Here is a 16201-nt window from a genome sequence, read left to right as displayed (position 1 = left end):
GGAGCCCGATGCGGGGCTCGATCCCAGGACCCTGAGATCACGACCTGAGCCGAAGGCAGCGGCTTAACCCACTGAGCCACCCAGGCACCCCAAGAAAGCACTTTTTAAAAACTCAGAAAAAGTCTACAGGGAGAGTAAATGGAACAAAAATAATTTTCTATGTGGAAATAGTGAGCTATGGGAGAAAGTCAAGGAAAGAACAAACAGCTGCTCTCTGGCTTTGCAGACAGTACGGAAGCGGGGCTCTATGTGACACCACAGCAAAGCCCAGCCAGCTGCACAGTCTGACCTGAGGGTGTTTAGAGGAAAACCATCAGTGTAGCCACAATAGAATAATGATAAGATAAAGGAGGTAAGGCTCTAGGAATTAATTTGAAGTGCTAAATTGATGGACCCCACAATATCCACCAGAGCTGCCCCCTAAAAACCAAGGTGCAGCCGATGCCGAGCTGTGCTGCCAGGCGGCCCCTCATGACTCAGCTGGCTGGGAGCTAGTGGAACAGCCCCCAGTCCAAGGACCGGTCCTCCCCTAGAACAGCTTACCACCAATGGCTAGTCACTCAGGGAATATAAAGCCTAATGAGGGGACATGTTCTAGGGGTCAGCATCTGCTTAAGTGCTGGCAGCAGGTCAGCTCCTCCTCAGGCCATCGGGCCTCTCCTGCCTCCTCAATCCCCCAGGTGATGAGCCTGGGGCATTCTTCAGGCAGCTTCCAGCAGACAAAACTCTACCTCAGAGTCTGTTTCCCAAGAACCCCAATCTGAGACACTGTGCTTTCTCCACAGAAATGTTCTTCTTCAACTAACAAATATCTCCTAGGAGGGTGGAAATCAGTGTCATGTGTGCCTGTTCACAGACTGAAGGTGTTACTGATGACTGATCAGTGGGTTTGGCACACTTACCCATCGGGTGTTTTGCCAAGGCTTCCCCCTTGAAATACCACGGTCTCCCCAGAAACTTCATGTTTAGCTCTAAAGTAAAACAACAGTTAAGACTTTGTATCAGCCTCAAATTTTTCATACCAGCATTCAACTAATTGATTCATTTCTCTTATAGACTGACAAAATCAAACTCCACAGCAAGAATGCCATAGCGCAAGATGTAAAAGTCAACTAAGTCCTTTCCAGTCAGCCTGAGAATTCAGATGAACAAAAGAGATGTAAAGACATTCCACATCAATTTAAACTGAATTAAATGTGGTCAGCCATTAAAAACTATCCTCCCTGCAAGGCAGGCAACATAAAGCAGTAACCAATTACAAGAATGACTGCCCCTCTCATCCTCTTCACAAGTCAGACTCTGAAAGACATGCAAGCTTCCCCTCTACATCTCCATTTTCCTGACTAAATTAGCCAACAGCATTTATGGTATTATTATAATCCAAAGCCTTGATTGTCCTGAGATCATTCAACTTTCAAAGCTTGACCTACTGGCCTATTTCTGAACAGTAGTTTGGTTTACTTCACTGCACTGTCTAAACAGTATACACTGAATAATTAAACTGCTACCCACCACATAACAATCACTGACTTGGATCTACAGACTTAATAAACAGGAACATCAAATGCTGAATTTTCCTTCTTCCACTACATATTCTCAGTACTTACAAACCTTGTTTTATGTGTTTAAATCTGAAATGGACAAGTTTACTGTACCTTTTGCCAGTCATAAGCGTCTCCACGAGGGTAGAAACCAATTCCTGCTGGTCTTGCTCATTGCCCAGTTCATACACCAACCCAAGGCCCTTTGAAGCAACGTCTTGGCTAAGTTCTGCACAAAAGTCAGACAAAATAGTATTATTTTAAGAAAAACGTGTCTTCTGGCCATTGTCGTATTTCTTTTTAAAATTGTAGTAGAAATCCAAAATGGTATCTCCAAGTAAAGACATGAAAACAGAATCAATCTGCCTATTTTGTTAAAACGTATTATGTCACCTCACAGTGGACATGGCACCAAAGATCCCTGTAAATAAGAATTCACAAAAGATCCAACTCACAAATCAAGTCAACCCTGCTGGGCCTTAATGCTCTATGAACTACAAGTCACACGCATAAAAAGTACAAGAATCTCACAGATTTGATATACCCACCTCCAATTTTTTTTAAATAAAAAGTCAATATAAGACTGTATGTTTAAGACAATTTATAAAACAAAGCTACTATTTAACTGTCTAACACATTTGCTCTCTCCTGGTTTACATCACAAAGAGGAAAGGAACAAGAAACAGAAAGAAGCTATTATTTATATATATTAACATTAAAGAAGGCCTTCACGTTATTTTTTTTTTCATTTTCGATCTTTTTAAATTTAAATTCAATTAACATATAGTGTATTATTAGTTTCAGAGGCAGAGATCAGTGATTCATCAGTCTTATATTACACCCAGTGCTCATTACATCCCATGCCCTCCCTAATGTCAATCAGCCAGTTACCCCATCCCCATACCCCTCCCCTCCAGCGATCCTCAGTCAACTCCATTTTTAAATGCAAAACTAAGGAACATGATCTAATTAATCAAATCAACCAAAAGACTAGACTTTCCTGTGTTCTTTCCTTTATGTTCATTAATCTAGATTTTTTAAAATTTAAAACACAAGCTTAATTAAGTTTGGGAATCAAATATTTATCAATAACTTACCATCATTTTCTGACAAAACAGAAACAAATGCACTCTGAATTTCTTTAAGGTGAGACTGAAAGAAAAAAACAGGTGTTTAGAACACAAACGCTCCTGTCTTGGAAGATAAGAAAGAATAAGAATCTCCTCTTGGGGCATACAATACCTCATAAGACTCTTCTGACCTGAGAGAGCCACATGCCCTATTATGCTCCGTCTGAAGTCAGCCAATTCACCTGAAGGTTGCAGACTTACAGGAAGTCTAATGTGTACTCTCAGCCTTCCCATTCTGATAGCCTGACCTTATGCCTTCAAGTTCAGAATCATCTTCCAGCCAATGTACATCTGGCTGCCATCCTTCATGCACAGCTTCTTTCAAAATAACTGTTACAGGCTAATAGCCCTCACTATCAGCACGGGCCCTCATCTTCATACACTTGCTTCCCTACTGCCTTTTAGTCATAAATACTTCAAAGATGGTTCCCAACAGTGTCAAGCACATTTCTAGTGTGGCTTACCTTCACTTCTTTATGGGTACTTAGCTTCCTCACAAGAGAAAGGAGCCAGATGCAGGCCGCTTGCCTCACGTGTGGGTTGGGGCTGACGATATGTTTATTTAAAATCACATCCAATACCCAGGGGACCACATCATTCACTTTGGCTCCTGTGGGGGGAAAAGGGATGATAAAATCAATTCAAATAAATGAAAAGAGTATCCTGAAAAATTAGATTTTCATGCAACAATCCTAGAACATACTCAGGTCTAAAAGGTTAAGGTGTTTAGGTCACTGAAGGAACTGATAATCATCCATTTCAGAAGCGCAAGACATACGAGACCACAGGACCCATACATAACATGTCAGAAACTACACACTCCCTCACCCACGCGGTCACTGAAGCCAGCGCACCCTCACTGCAAAGGGACATGGAGCGCGAGCAGAAGACCTGAGGCTTCACTGTGATAAATGTGAATAAAGGATGACAGGACACGTGACTTGGAAATGTAACTATGCCTCGACTTCTGAAACGGGCTACGTGCCCCGAGCCTCTGGGAAAGAGCACAAGTTTGAAGGGAACACACCGCTAACTCCCTTGCTTCCCAAAGAACTAAAAAAAGAAGTTCTCATTCATTTTGTCATGTTCACTCTCCTTTAACCAACTATTTTTCTTGACTGAACCAAACTGGTAAGACATCTATAAATAGCTAAGAAAGAGTTAAAATGGAACGCATGAATTTTTTTCTTTTGCCTCAAATGTGGTAACAAGCCCAGAAAGGGTTCCTTGAGGACCAGGAGAGGATTAGCTGAGCAGGAAGGTACCAGCAGGGGGTGTGTATTCTTCTTCCGTCACCAGCCAGGCGTCCCGGGCAGCCACAGAGCTGGTTCCGATGGCCGCACTGGTGATGGCTTCCCCGATGGTGAACTGCAGCTCTATCTGCTTGGCCTGCAACAACGGAAACAGCAGCCATGAGTCACAGAGAACATTTCCCAAAAACATCCATTTCCACAAAAAGGCTGTCTCAGATCTTGTCTGTCAACATGCTCTTTTTCCTCTTTTGCCTGGATTGCTCTCAACTAACCTGGTGGAGTGCGGTGGGGGGTGGGGAGGGGTGGGGGTGGGGAAGAGTGGGAACGGAGAATGTAAGAAAGACCTGAAGATCTTTTTCCAACCTCACGTTGCCCTTTTCACACTCCACAGAGCCACTAAGCACGGATTTTTAATATCTGGAGGAAAAGGGTATGGACTGAAGCCACACAGATCTCAGGGCAAATTCTTATCTGTCTCTCACCAGCTACATACACTTCTTTAAACCAAGCCTCAACTTTCTAACACGGGCCTGATACCATCACCCACCTCGCCAGGCTGTAAGGAGGACAGGAGGGTAACGTATATAAAGCTTCCAGCGGACACCAGGTATGTAACAGCGGTGCAATGAACAGCAGCCATTACACTTTATTACTACCTCCTCTGCGCACTGTTAAATTACACGGTGTCTGCGAGCTACTCTCCAGTGGTTCCGGTAAAAGACAAAATGTTGTAAAAATGGTAAAATTTGATAAATCTGGAGAAAAGCATATAGAAGTTCAGAGATCCATGAAGAGCTGGCGAGCTTCAACAGCACATTAATAATCCAAATGAGAACAGGAGTTCTTCATGCTATTCTTAAACTGCACTATGAGTTTGAAATCATTTCAAACATCAGATATTAAGAAAATTCTATATAGTATATCCTCAAATTTTTAAAATGTTTTTTGAGAAAGGGAGGCAGAGACAGCATGCAGAGTTGGGGAGAGAGGAAGGAAGGTGGGGCAGTGAGAGAAGGAAAAAGACGACCTCAAACAGGTTCCACACCCAGCTCAGAGCCCAGTGTGGGGGTTCACCTCATGACTCTCAGATCACGACCTGAGCCAAAATCAAGAGTTGGGCCACTTGACCAACTGAGCCACCCAGGCAACCCTCAGTACTTTTTTTTTTAAAGATTTTATTTATTTATTTGTAGAGAAAGAAAGAGCACAAGCAGGCAGAGGGGCAGGCAGAGGCAGAGAGAGAAGCAGGCTCCCCACTGAGCAAGGGGCCTGATGTGAGACTCGATTCCAGGACCCTGGCATCATGACCTGAGCCCAAGGCAGTGGATTAACCGACTGAGCCACCCAAATGTTCCCCTCAGATTTTTTTTCATTTGGTTTAGAAATTTTGACACGTTAGGAGCGCCCGGGTGGCCCAGTCAGTTAAGCATCTTCCTCCGGCTCGGGTTATGACTCCAGGATCATGGGATTGAGCCCTGCATCAGTCTCCCTACTCACTGGGGAGCCTCCTTCTCCCCTCTCCCCACTGCTTGTGCGCATGCTCGCTTGCTCTCTCTCAAATAAATTTTTTTAAAAAAGCAAAAAAATTTTGACATGTTTCACAGGCATGAAGCATTCAACATGGAATTGGACCTGTCTTAGTTCCCTTTGGCCTTTTCCTCTGTTTAATATAAACTGGAAAACAACTAAGAATCTGGGGACTAAGAAGAGAATAAAGAGCAGAGAGTTCCCACGAGAAGCACGGGAACAGTGACCTCTGAGAGAACGCTACCAAGCACACAGACCACAGTGCAGCCGGCCACTCTAGGACTGATCTAGCTCGATCAACTCAATGCCCTCATTTCTCGATGAGGTGTCACGTTCTACCACCAGATGCTTCCTACTCTGAGGAAAAATAATTTCAGGGCTTCAGTTCTACAGTTTCCCTGGTCAAAAACTTCTTTGGAAATTCTAAGCAGAGAAAAGTTATGTCAACACAGAGAATCCTAGAGTAAGGATGCATTTTATGTGCCTGTTTTCAAATGTTTTCCTTTCATCTTCTTTAAAAACGTAGGAGAGAGATGGAGTTCTTCTAGTTTTATTTAAATAAATGAAGCATTGGGGCCCCTGGGTGGCTCAGTTGGTTAAACATCCGACTCTTGATTTGGGCTCAGGGGTCGTGAGATGGAGCTCCAAGTTGGGCTCTCCGCTGAGCATGGAGCCTGCTTTAGATCCTCTCTCCCTCTCTCTGTCCCTCATCATGTGCACGCACATGCATGCTCTCTCTAAAAAGATAAATTAAGAAAGAAATAAGATCAGAAAGCAAACACTATAAGCTTCTCCCCAAGTGGTTATAATGTCAATGACGCCCAGGGAGAACCTGATGTGTGTATAATTCATTCTCAAAAAATTCACATTAGGGGCGCCTGGGTGGCCCAGAGGGTTAAGCCTCTGCCTTTGGCTCAGGTCATGGTCTCAGGGTCCTGGGATCGAGCCCCGCATCAGGCTCTCTGCTTGGTAGGGAGCCTGCTTCCTCCTCTCTCTCTGTCTGCCTCTCTGCCTACTTGTGATCTCTCTCTCTGTGTCAAATAAATAAATAAATACATACATACATACATACATACATAGATAAAATTCACATTAAAAATACTAGATTATGATTCCAGAGACCTGGATCCTAACCCTGGCTCTGTCACTCAGCGGCCTTAGTCCTCAACTCCAACCTTTTTCCTGCCTCCCACCTCCCACTCTCTTTCTCTCTCAAATAAACAGATGAAAAAAATCTTTTAAAAAATAAAAATAAAACCTCACAGCATGCAGAACTCTAGCTAAAAAATGCCTCTGGTGTGAATAACTAACAATCAGATAGCAATATAAATACCTCCACAGAATCCATCAGACCTTGCAAGAGGAGTTTCTGGTGAGGAAAATCTCCATCCCCAACTGGAAAATATCCCAGTGTTTGAATCGCCCGTTCTTTCATCTAGAAAACCAGAGAATGTTTTTTTGTTTTTTTTAAAACAAAGTATGTACCAGCTTTATCCCAGACCAGTGTTTCTGAAACACTGTTTCTGCCCTCCCTACCACTGAGATGACAGGAAGGGCAGTCTGTCTAAAGCACTTATGCATGCAAGTATTTTTTAAAATATCCAATTTTACAGAATTATGTGTGTAAGACATTGGAGGCAGAAAGACATAAAACTGAGTTCCTTAAGGGTCCATGGCTGCAAAAGAAGAAGGAAAGCCTTTAATGAGGTTTATTATCCATCAAACCATTTATAAATGTAGATTCTGGGCCCAGAGGACCCAAGATCAAATCAGAGCTTAATCATGTTATTAGCAGCCTTTACAGGTGTGTGATCTCGGGCAAGTTGTCCCACTCTCTGCAACTCCATTTCATCATCTGGGAAAAGAGAGATGACAAGCATACCTATTTCACTAAACCTTCTGGAGAGTTCCATTAATTTATATATATGAAGCACTGGGCATATGCCTGGCACATTACAAGTGTTCAACAGTGGCTGGTGATCACTAATTAGTGAACAATAGCTAACAAAAACTACAGTGTGATATTCTCAGGAAGTTTTAAACAGTACCTAGATCAAGAATAGAATTATGTATTTATTAAATGTGTAATAAACTGATTTATCCACTCATTAAATCATGTTATATTTCAACACTGAAATACTCCGATCACAAATATGTTTTAAAGTTTATGAAAATGTTTATCTGAGACTAAAAATGATAAACGTCCTTCTCTTCAGATATTACTCACACTGCTTCCTAACACCCAGACTTAAAACCATTTTTGCTGGGGCGCCTGGGTGGCGCAGTGGGTTAAGCCGCTGCCTTCGGCTCAGGTCATGATCTCAGGGTCCCAGGATCGAGTCCCGCATCGGGCTCTCTGCTCAGCAGGGAGCCTGCTTCCCCCTCTCTCTCTTTCTCTCTCTCTCTGCCTGCCTCTCTGCCTCCTTGAGATCTCTCTCTCTCTGTCAAATAAATAAATAAAATCTTAAAAAAAAAAAACAAAAAACCATTTTTGCTGTCAGAGGTTAAGATTTAGATTTGGTCTAAAATTACAAAAGTGTTAACAACTATTTAACACTTTATTATGCACTTTTGCATGACAGAAGAGTTACCTGATGCAGCTGGTTCTTTACCCAAATCCTAGCAGTTATGGGCCTACACTGGAACAACTGGGCCAAATGGCACGCGCACAGAGGTCGCCCACAAATCACTCCTCACTCAAAACTAAACAGTCACCTCGACTTCATCATTTTTTTTCCCCCACAGTAAATCCTTCCTCCAGCTGCACTGTCATCTATCCTCATTACAACTGCATTTTTGCTCATTTATATATCTATGAAAAGAAAGAATTTCAGAAGAAGGGAGAAAAAGGACTTACCTTATTTGTTTCTTTACTAGAGGGTATTCTATTCAGTAAGCTCTCTACAAGATGCGATTTGGTGAAGCCAGATCCCTCACTGGGAATGGGGAGGGGACCGTTTCTGCCAATTTCACCCAGGGCTGTACAGGCAGCAATGGCTAGGAGGGGAGACGTACTGTCCAAAAACGAGCCTGGAAGCACAGGAGACAAGACTGAAAAGAAGACACCCTTGCTCTTGGGGTCTGGGACGAGCAGGAAGGGACCCAAGACTGTCTTAGAGACGGCAAAACAAAGTCAAAGTCTACATTTTCTTCTAACTGGTAATTTGCTAACATTCAGTCAGTAATAAAAACCACGTGGGAACAAGGCAGAAAGCACTTGTTTAAGGTGTTTAAGGATTTTCCCATAATGCCATCATCTCTGTCATATAGAAACAGAGGAAGAAACATACCAAAAATCTAGAGTACTTTCATTGTTATTAAAAACACAGAACTTATGCACCATGAAGCAAAGTTTTGTCAAGACCTGTGCCTTCAAAGTGCAATACTGTAGAAAGAAACTAAAATGCTGTAAGAAATCTGAACCCAGGGGCACCTGGGTGGCTCAGTGGGTTAAAACCTCTGCTTTCAGCTCAGGTCATGATCCCAGGGTCCTGGAATCGAGCCCCGCATCGGGCTCTCTGCTCAGCAGGCAGCCTGCTACCCCTGTCTCTCTCTGCCTGCCTCTCTGTCTACTTGTGAGCTCTCTCTGCCAAATAAATAAATAAAATCTTTAAAAAAAAAAAAAAAAAAGGAAATCTGAACCCAACTCCAGTCAGCACGAGCACAGCAAGTACCTATGGTCTCCGTGGCGCTCTGAATGAGCTCCTCCTGCTCCGGCAGAAAGTCGCCATCTGCCTCCAGGTCTTGCTGCTCTGCCATCCTCATTTTCTTTTTGGCCAAGTATCTTCCTACCGTGAATCCCAGTGCAAGCAAGGATCCATGCTGTATCTCTGGGCTCTGAAGTTAACCACACAGTACCTCTGTCACTCTCTCATACATGCAAGAACACACTGAAATAACGGTATGTTTAGGACAGTCATCTCTCCAAAAAGACATAAGACCAGAGAACAAAGTGATCATCTGAGATTCTACTGAATGCTAATGAACCTAGAGTTTCCAACACTCAAGGCTTCTGCGAAGGCAAGCTGAGTCCTGACTCACTTGAAGTAATTCCCTAAACCCACACCCACTCCAAGTCTGGGTGAAGGGACTCTCCTACCTGCTCCCTGCAGCACCCACACTGTCTTCTAGCTTGGAGCACTTACGTAACTATGCTACCATAATTTTCAAGCATGATTTCTCCCTACCACCCTATAGCCAAAAAAAATACAATGAGCAGATACGATTTCTAATTTTTAAAACCCCTAAACACCAAGTAGAGGTTTGACTATTGGAAAGCACGTGTTTCCCTGACACAACAGGCTCGGTGACAGGTGCACTAGATGGGGAAGGAGAAAGGAACTAAGATTTCCGAGCACCTGGTAGTACGAGGGATCCTCGTGTATTCACTCCCCACTGTATTCCTAGCACCGAAAACGGTGCCGATCAGACACAAGGCATTCACAGTTGCTGAATGGACTAAATGAGTCAATGTATTTTCTATCTCACTTATTCTTCACCATCATAAAAGTTCCTTTTAAGAAATGAGAACACAAAAACTAAAAACATAGCAGATGCTTTTGGAAGGCACTCCCATTTCCCACAAAAAAGAATGAAGACAAAACTGGTAACATACATGATTGTCTTTTGTGGTCTTTATAAGCTGTTCTATCATTGACTTCAACTCGCTCCCCGACACTGTAGATACCACCACGGAATAAAACAATGCCGCCAGTTCACGCATCTCTTCTTTACTGCTATTCATCAGACTCTGAGTGGGGTAGAAAAACAAACATATCCGTGATATACAATCATCTTCGTACAGACATCATCTGACATCTAAAATCGAAGGAACAAATGATATGTTGTATTGCTCGATCTATTGGTATCTGTGAGAAAATAAAATAAGCTGCTTCAAAATAAAATAAGAGCTGAATTATATACCCAAGTCTTCTGTGCATTTTCACCAAAAACACAAAATATAAAACAGAATCAAAGCACAGATGATCTAAATCAGAGGTCAATAAATGCTTTCTGTAAAGGGCCAAGGGGGCTCTGTAGGCCACATGGTCTCTGTGGCAAAAACTCCATCCTACCACTGTCAGGCAAAAGCAGCCACAGACAATCGAGAAATGAAAGGGGTATCTGTGTTCCAATAAAACTTTATGGACACTAGAATTCTCACGTCTTCTGATTGTTTTTGAACCATTTAAAAACGAAAACCATTCTTAGCTTAAAGGCCAAACAAAAACAGGAGGCAAGGCAGATTTGGTACATGGACCACAGCTTGATGACCCTGATCTACATGATCAAGTCAAAAAATGGGCAATCATTTTACAATCAGCAAATATTCACAAGAAATAAAAAATCCTTTTAAAATCCAAAACAATTTTATGAGACCGGATTTTCCAAAAAAGCACATAACTCACACCTCTTGGTATATGACACTCGTGCTTTCACACTAAGGGGTAATCTGCACATTTTACCATCATTCAAGCTCCACTTTCCAAAAAGAACTGCATTATGCAGCCCAAGAAGTATATGAAAGTGTGTGAGCCACACCTGTACTAAAAAGAATTTTTCACTGTTTATGTGAAATTCAAATTTAACGGAGAATCTTTTCTTTTTATTCACTAAACCTGGCAATGCTTTTGGTGTGACCATGAGGCAGGAACACTTCCTACATGGCTAGTGGGAGTGTAAATTGGTACCAGAGGCTGGGGACTATCAGAACTATAAAAGTCTATGTCCTCAATTCCACTTCTGGGGATTCCATCTAAAAAACAGACTTCTTTATATTCAAAATGATGGACTGTTCATTGCAGCAGAACAGTTCTAGAATAGAACCTCAGTGAGGTTCTAGAATAAGTCACGGCACATTCATACAATGGAAAAAATGAAGCTGTTAAAGAGAACGTTCTCCCTCTAGTTCTACAGAATACCTCCACATTTTAGTGTCAAGTGAAAGAGATAAGGTATAAAACAGTGTGAGAAGTTAAATAACAACTCAATAATAAAATTATACTATATATTAACTAACCAGAATTTAAATAAACACTTGAAACAATTAAAGTGTGAAAATTATGTACCTTTTGTGTAAAAGAATGAAGAAAAATTAAAAATGCTTATTTTCATTTGTGTGTATATGCATAAATAAACTCTAGGTAAAGTACAACATATAGGAACATTGATGATCTACATATGTTTGTCAGGTGAGAGAGGAAGGGGCAGGAAGCTGGGAGAGCTGAGTAGGTGGGAGACAGTTACAGAAAGGAGAGAGTTTGCGTATTTTTTATTTAAGTTACACAAATTTTTTTTTTAACTTTTAAAACAGAAAATATATATACTTTTTTTTTAACTTATATGATTCTTAATTCATCTTTCACCCCACCTAGATGGATTGTTGAGATATACTGACCTCCACGCTTCCCAGGAAGTGTATGATAAAAGAGTTTTCAAAATGACCCAAAGGCACCAGTAGGAAGACGAATTTTAAGACTGAAGTGTAAAACATAGAGAATCAAAGAGAAATACACATGCATAGGATATACCTTTATCCATTCTGTTTTGTCTACAAATTTGGTAGCCAGTTTTTCTGGATACACGGAGACAGCTTCCAATAGACAGTACATGACTGGCAAACCTAAATAAGAAAGAATTCAGAAAATCTTAGCTTCAAGAAAAGTGATACACACACAGGGCTCACTAAATTCCTTTCAAGTATAAGGCTACTGCTTTGGGAGGCACTCCCCAGTTCTACAAAACAAAAATCAACTTAAATACAGTATGTGATCCAAAACAGCAAATTTACAGATTATCTATAAAAAAGATGCCCTGTTCTGCACACCGACTTCCAAAGTAAAAACATTATGTATTGTTAGCATTTCTTTGGAAGAAGAGTAATAGCGTATCAAGGATAAATCAAGTAAGTTTAGAAAAGAAACAAAGGCTGATGTTCAGTTACAATAGTGAAGGGAGAAAATAATTTTGCTGTAAATTCTCAGTTGAGTTTAAACTGGATTATTGCTTAAGTGCTTCAACATGTGTCCTCAGCGGCACGACCTCCTACCTCCAACACCGGCCAGCAGCTGCTGAAGCAGGCCGATGTAGATCTGAACAGGGTTGGTTTCTCCACTCTTGGAAGATGATGAGGATGTCGCCTGGCTACCTGACATCAAAGTCCGTATGTAGCGTCCAATGGCTGGGGCGTGGTCTTGCATGTCAGCCAAACTCTGGGAGGTGGGCACCACTCCCGCGCTGTGCGCTAGGCACATGCGCAAGTACAGGACTATCTAAAAGCAGAAGGAAGAAGGATACCAGACAAGCTCCTCAAGAAGTCAGTGTGGGAGAGTACTCCTCAAAATGACACTTTCCCATTTTCATTCCCCCACCCTCCCTCATAAAGCTATTTGACAATCCTCACGAAAGCTGGGAAACATGACTCAGTATGTTAACTGAAATTACCATAATGGAGGACAATTTACATAACAAGCTTTTATAAATCCAGAGTGTTTTTAGTAGAGTTTAATGGAGTTAAAATGCAAACTCCACTTTTATTTATTTATTTATTTTAATTAAAGATTTTATTTATTTGACAGACAAGATCACAAGTAGGCAGAGAGGCAGGCAGAGAGAGAGGAGGAAGCAGGCTCCCTCCTGAGCAGAGAGCCCAATGCGGGACTCGATCCCAGGACCCTGGGATCATGATCTGAGCTGAAGGCAGAGACTTTAACCCACTGAGCCACCCAGGTGCCCCGAAATTGTTATTTTTTTAAAAGGTGTGTGGGTGTGGGGGAGAAGAGAGTGAGCAGAAACCTGGTGCAAATCATCTATTGCTGTATAACTCCAGGAACTGTAGTTAATCTCCACCAACATAAGAATTTGAGAAAATGGGTTCAAATTATCTACAGAAGAAAAGAGACAACACCACAAAAACCTCTGATATAAACTAGCTACCAAGGAATCCTCCTGAAGCTCTTTCCTTACAAGCTAAAATAGGCAGCAGTTCCACTGGGGGTATCTTACTCTCTCTGAACAAGGTTACCTCTTGTCATTTACCTAGTACAAGTCAATGACCCAAACAAGAAATAATGTAAACAACCTTAGCACTGGCTTTAAAATACAAATCCAATTTGTTGTAAAATCACAACAGTAATCAATGCAGAGCACCCAATTCTTCCAGGAAGAGAATCTCACAGAGATTCTGTGAGATTTACAGATTCCACTACAAGTTAAAAATAACACCAATTACCCAATACTGTTTTTCTAATAAGCAACCCGGTAAAGAATAGTGACATCACGATATGGGTTTATCTAGAACACAAAAAAATTCAGACAGCTCTTTGGGTATGACATTATCTTCTAGAATGTTCAGAGAGAGCAAATGGAAATCGGTCCAAATCCTACCTCTCCAAAGGCTGCTGGGTTAAATGGAAGGACGGTGGTCCCAGTCATGTACTTAGCTGGAGTTTTCATTCGATGGGAAGCCTAATAAAGATAAGCCAAAAATAAACACAATTATTAAAACATGGAGCACGTGTGCCCTTCCTCAATTCAAAAATAACTGTTTCTAACTACATTGTTGTTTGCTACTGTTTTTTCCTAGTCAAAGCATTTCTCCATCAATCATACTGACTGCACATGTCCCTCAAACCCTAAATGACAAGTGTGTCGTTTTCTTCCTGTTTTTACTGGCTTATTTAAAAGGAATAAACCTGCTTAGGGCACCTGGGTGGCTCAATCAGTTGAGCGGCCAACTCCTGGTTTCTGCTCAGGTCATGATCTCTGGGCTGAGAATGAGCCCTGCGTTGGGCTCTGTGTTCAGCAAGGAGTCTGCCCCTTCCTTCCCTTCGAGCGTGCGTGTGTGCACTCCTTCTCTCAAATAAATAAATAAATCGTTAAAAAAAAAAAAAGAAGAAGAAACCTGCTCCAGGCATCTACGAAGACAGTCACCTCAGGCCACTGTAGGCCAGTTATTTTCATGACTGACAGAGGCAGGAGGAAAAGATGAGCACACGAGCATCTTCTGACCACAAAAAAATCATGGCTACTTGGTTCTGACTTCCAACTCCCTTAAGATATCTATCTAAATAAAAAGCTAGGACCACCATCATACCAAAAAACACTGAAAAAAAAGTGGGACAGGATCAGGTCTAGGGGTCACAACAGCCAATACTCAGTCTGACCCACCAGCAGAGAGAACTGCGCACACACAGGAGGCTTGCAAAAGCAGCCATGATGTTCTCTCACGATCACAATGGAAAAAATCTCAACTGTTCCCTGAAGCATTCTTAAATTTACAGTTTCTAAATAATATCCTTAAAATTTTTTAAAAAAATTTTAAAAAGGAGACATATTTTTAAGCATGTCAGATAAGGGATAAAATTTTTAAACCCAGCCAAAATGCTAAAGAGCATAAAAGGAATTGAAGTAATTCAGATTGGGGCAAAACAGATCAATTTCAAGAACTACATTTTTCTCTTAATTTTGTATTTTCTTCCTCTCATTGTAAATATTAACATTGTTAGAAATGTTACCACTATTCAACATTTAGTGGTAACATTTTAAATGTGTCACCTAAAAAAATACACGTTTATTTTCATGATTCATTATATGACCCAAACTATCTGAAGTTAAACGCCATACCTTTTCTTGGATATAATACACCATTTCCGGGAAAGAAGGCATCTGCTTAGAAGCACTTTCTTTTCTGTTTCTACCAGGAAGACACCTTAATACTCGCTGTGCTTCTCCATGAACTTCTTCTCGTCTTACAGAAAGAAAAATAAGAATAAAAAAATAACTTGCAATAATGCCAGACTGATCATTTGATGATTAAGAACAGTCATTTTATTTGACAACTGGGGAATCTCAGAAAGTTTCTTTTTTTTTTTTTTTCTCAGAAAATTTCTTAAAAATATTCTTGGCTATCTAAGCAAAGAGTCATAAAATACATTGTAAGAAACTACTTCTTTTTGGAAATTTCTGGAGATTTGAAGAGTTATGTGGCTTATATCTTTAAAGTACACCCACAGGAAAAAAGCAAGATAGGGTATAACTACAGATCTTATCATATCAAGGGCCATATTTTTAACTTTAATAAATTGCTTCAAGTCCACAGAGCAATCCTGAAAACAACATAAATTTCAGTAATTTTCAAATAATTTAAAATGAACCCAAATTCAAATTAACACCTTTTGAAACTTACGGATCTCCTGCAGCTAGTAAGAGCAAATATCTGGAAGGTATATGATCAGAGGGAAACACCGTGCTAGCAAATTTCACAGCCACCTGTCGAACTTGAACTTCAGGCTATTTGACACATAAATACACACACACACAAACACATACAGATTTTAAAAAAAGAAGAAGAAGAATCCAATTACCAACAGCTCATTCAGTAAAGATAAGTCATCTTAATTGTAAACAGTCAAAAGTGAAGTAATTTTAATAAGTAAATAAAATTTAAGACAAATGATTTGTTGAAAATCTTTAATCAAGTTGTTTAAAAACATCTTTTGGACACTGGCATGACTTAAAAAGTACTTTTTATGAGCTAAAAGGACCCTCCACAGAGACCATAGCCAGAGAATGTCCCTGTACATACACATCCTCCAACCAACTCTGGGACCACAGTCACTCTGAACAGTTTCTGGACATCATCTCTGCTTCCCCAACTCTCAAACTGTCAGTCACATGAATGAAATTAAGATATTTAGCAGGGAACACAAATAGAGGTTACTTGGAATCTCTATAAATCTAAAGCAAAATA

At 40.9% G+C, this 16201-nt stretch overlaps 1 protein-coding gene across 7 annotated transcripts in view; it reads right to left on the bottom strand.

Annotated features, from left to right (window-relative positions):
* ECPAS (Ecm29 proteasome adaptor and scaffold) overlaps positions 1-16201 on the bottom strand; it is a 97262-nt gene that overhangs the window by 26380 nt on the left and 54681 nt on the right. For all 7 annotated transcript variants that reach the window (XR_009346695.1, XM_059143612.1, XM_059143609.1 and 4 more), the window contains 14 exons: positions 15638-15741; positions 15076-15199; positions 13837-13917; positions 12500-12722; positions 11982-12073; positions 10067-10201; positions 9126-9288; positions 8309-8481; positions 6785-6886; positions 3937-4060; positions 3136-3281; positions 2639-2693; positions 1656-1770; positions 903-971 (listed from right to left, as the gene is read on the bottom strand). Coding sequence is in view for 6 of the 7 variants with exons in the window: in XM_059143612.1 (XP_058999595.1) it covers positions 903-971; positions 1656-1770; positions 2639-2693; positions 3136-3281; positions 3937-4060; positions 6785-6886; positions 8309-8481; positions 9126-9288; positions 10067-10201; positions 11982-12073; positions 12500-12722; positions 13837-13917; positions 15076-15199; positions 15638-15741 (1706 nt within the window). In the remaining variant the exon portion in view is untranslated. The remainder of the gene's footprint in view (positions 1-902; positions 972-1655; positions 1771-2638; positions 2694-3135; positions 3282-3936; positions 4061-6784; positions 6887-8308; positions 8482-9125; positions 9289-10066; positions 10202-11981; positions 12074-12499; positions 12723-13836; positions 13918-15075; positions 15200-15637; positions 15742-16201) is intronic.

The sequence above is a fragment of the Mustela lutreola genome, chromosome 12 (assembly GCF_030435805.1).
Source record: "Mustela lutreola isolate mMusLut2 chromosome 12, mMusLut2.pri, whole genome shotgun sequence".
Lineage (NCBI taxonomy): Eukaryota > Metazoa > Chordata > Mammalia > Carnivora > Mustelidae > Mustela > Mustela lutreola.
This window is presented reverse-complemented; position numbering and strand designations above follow the sequence as displayed.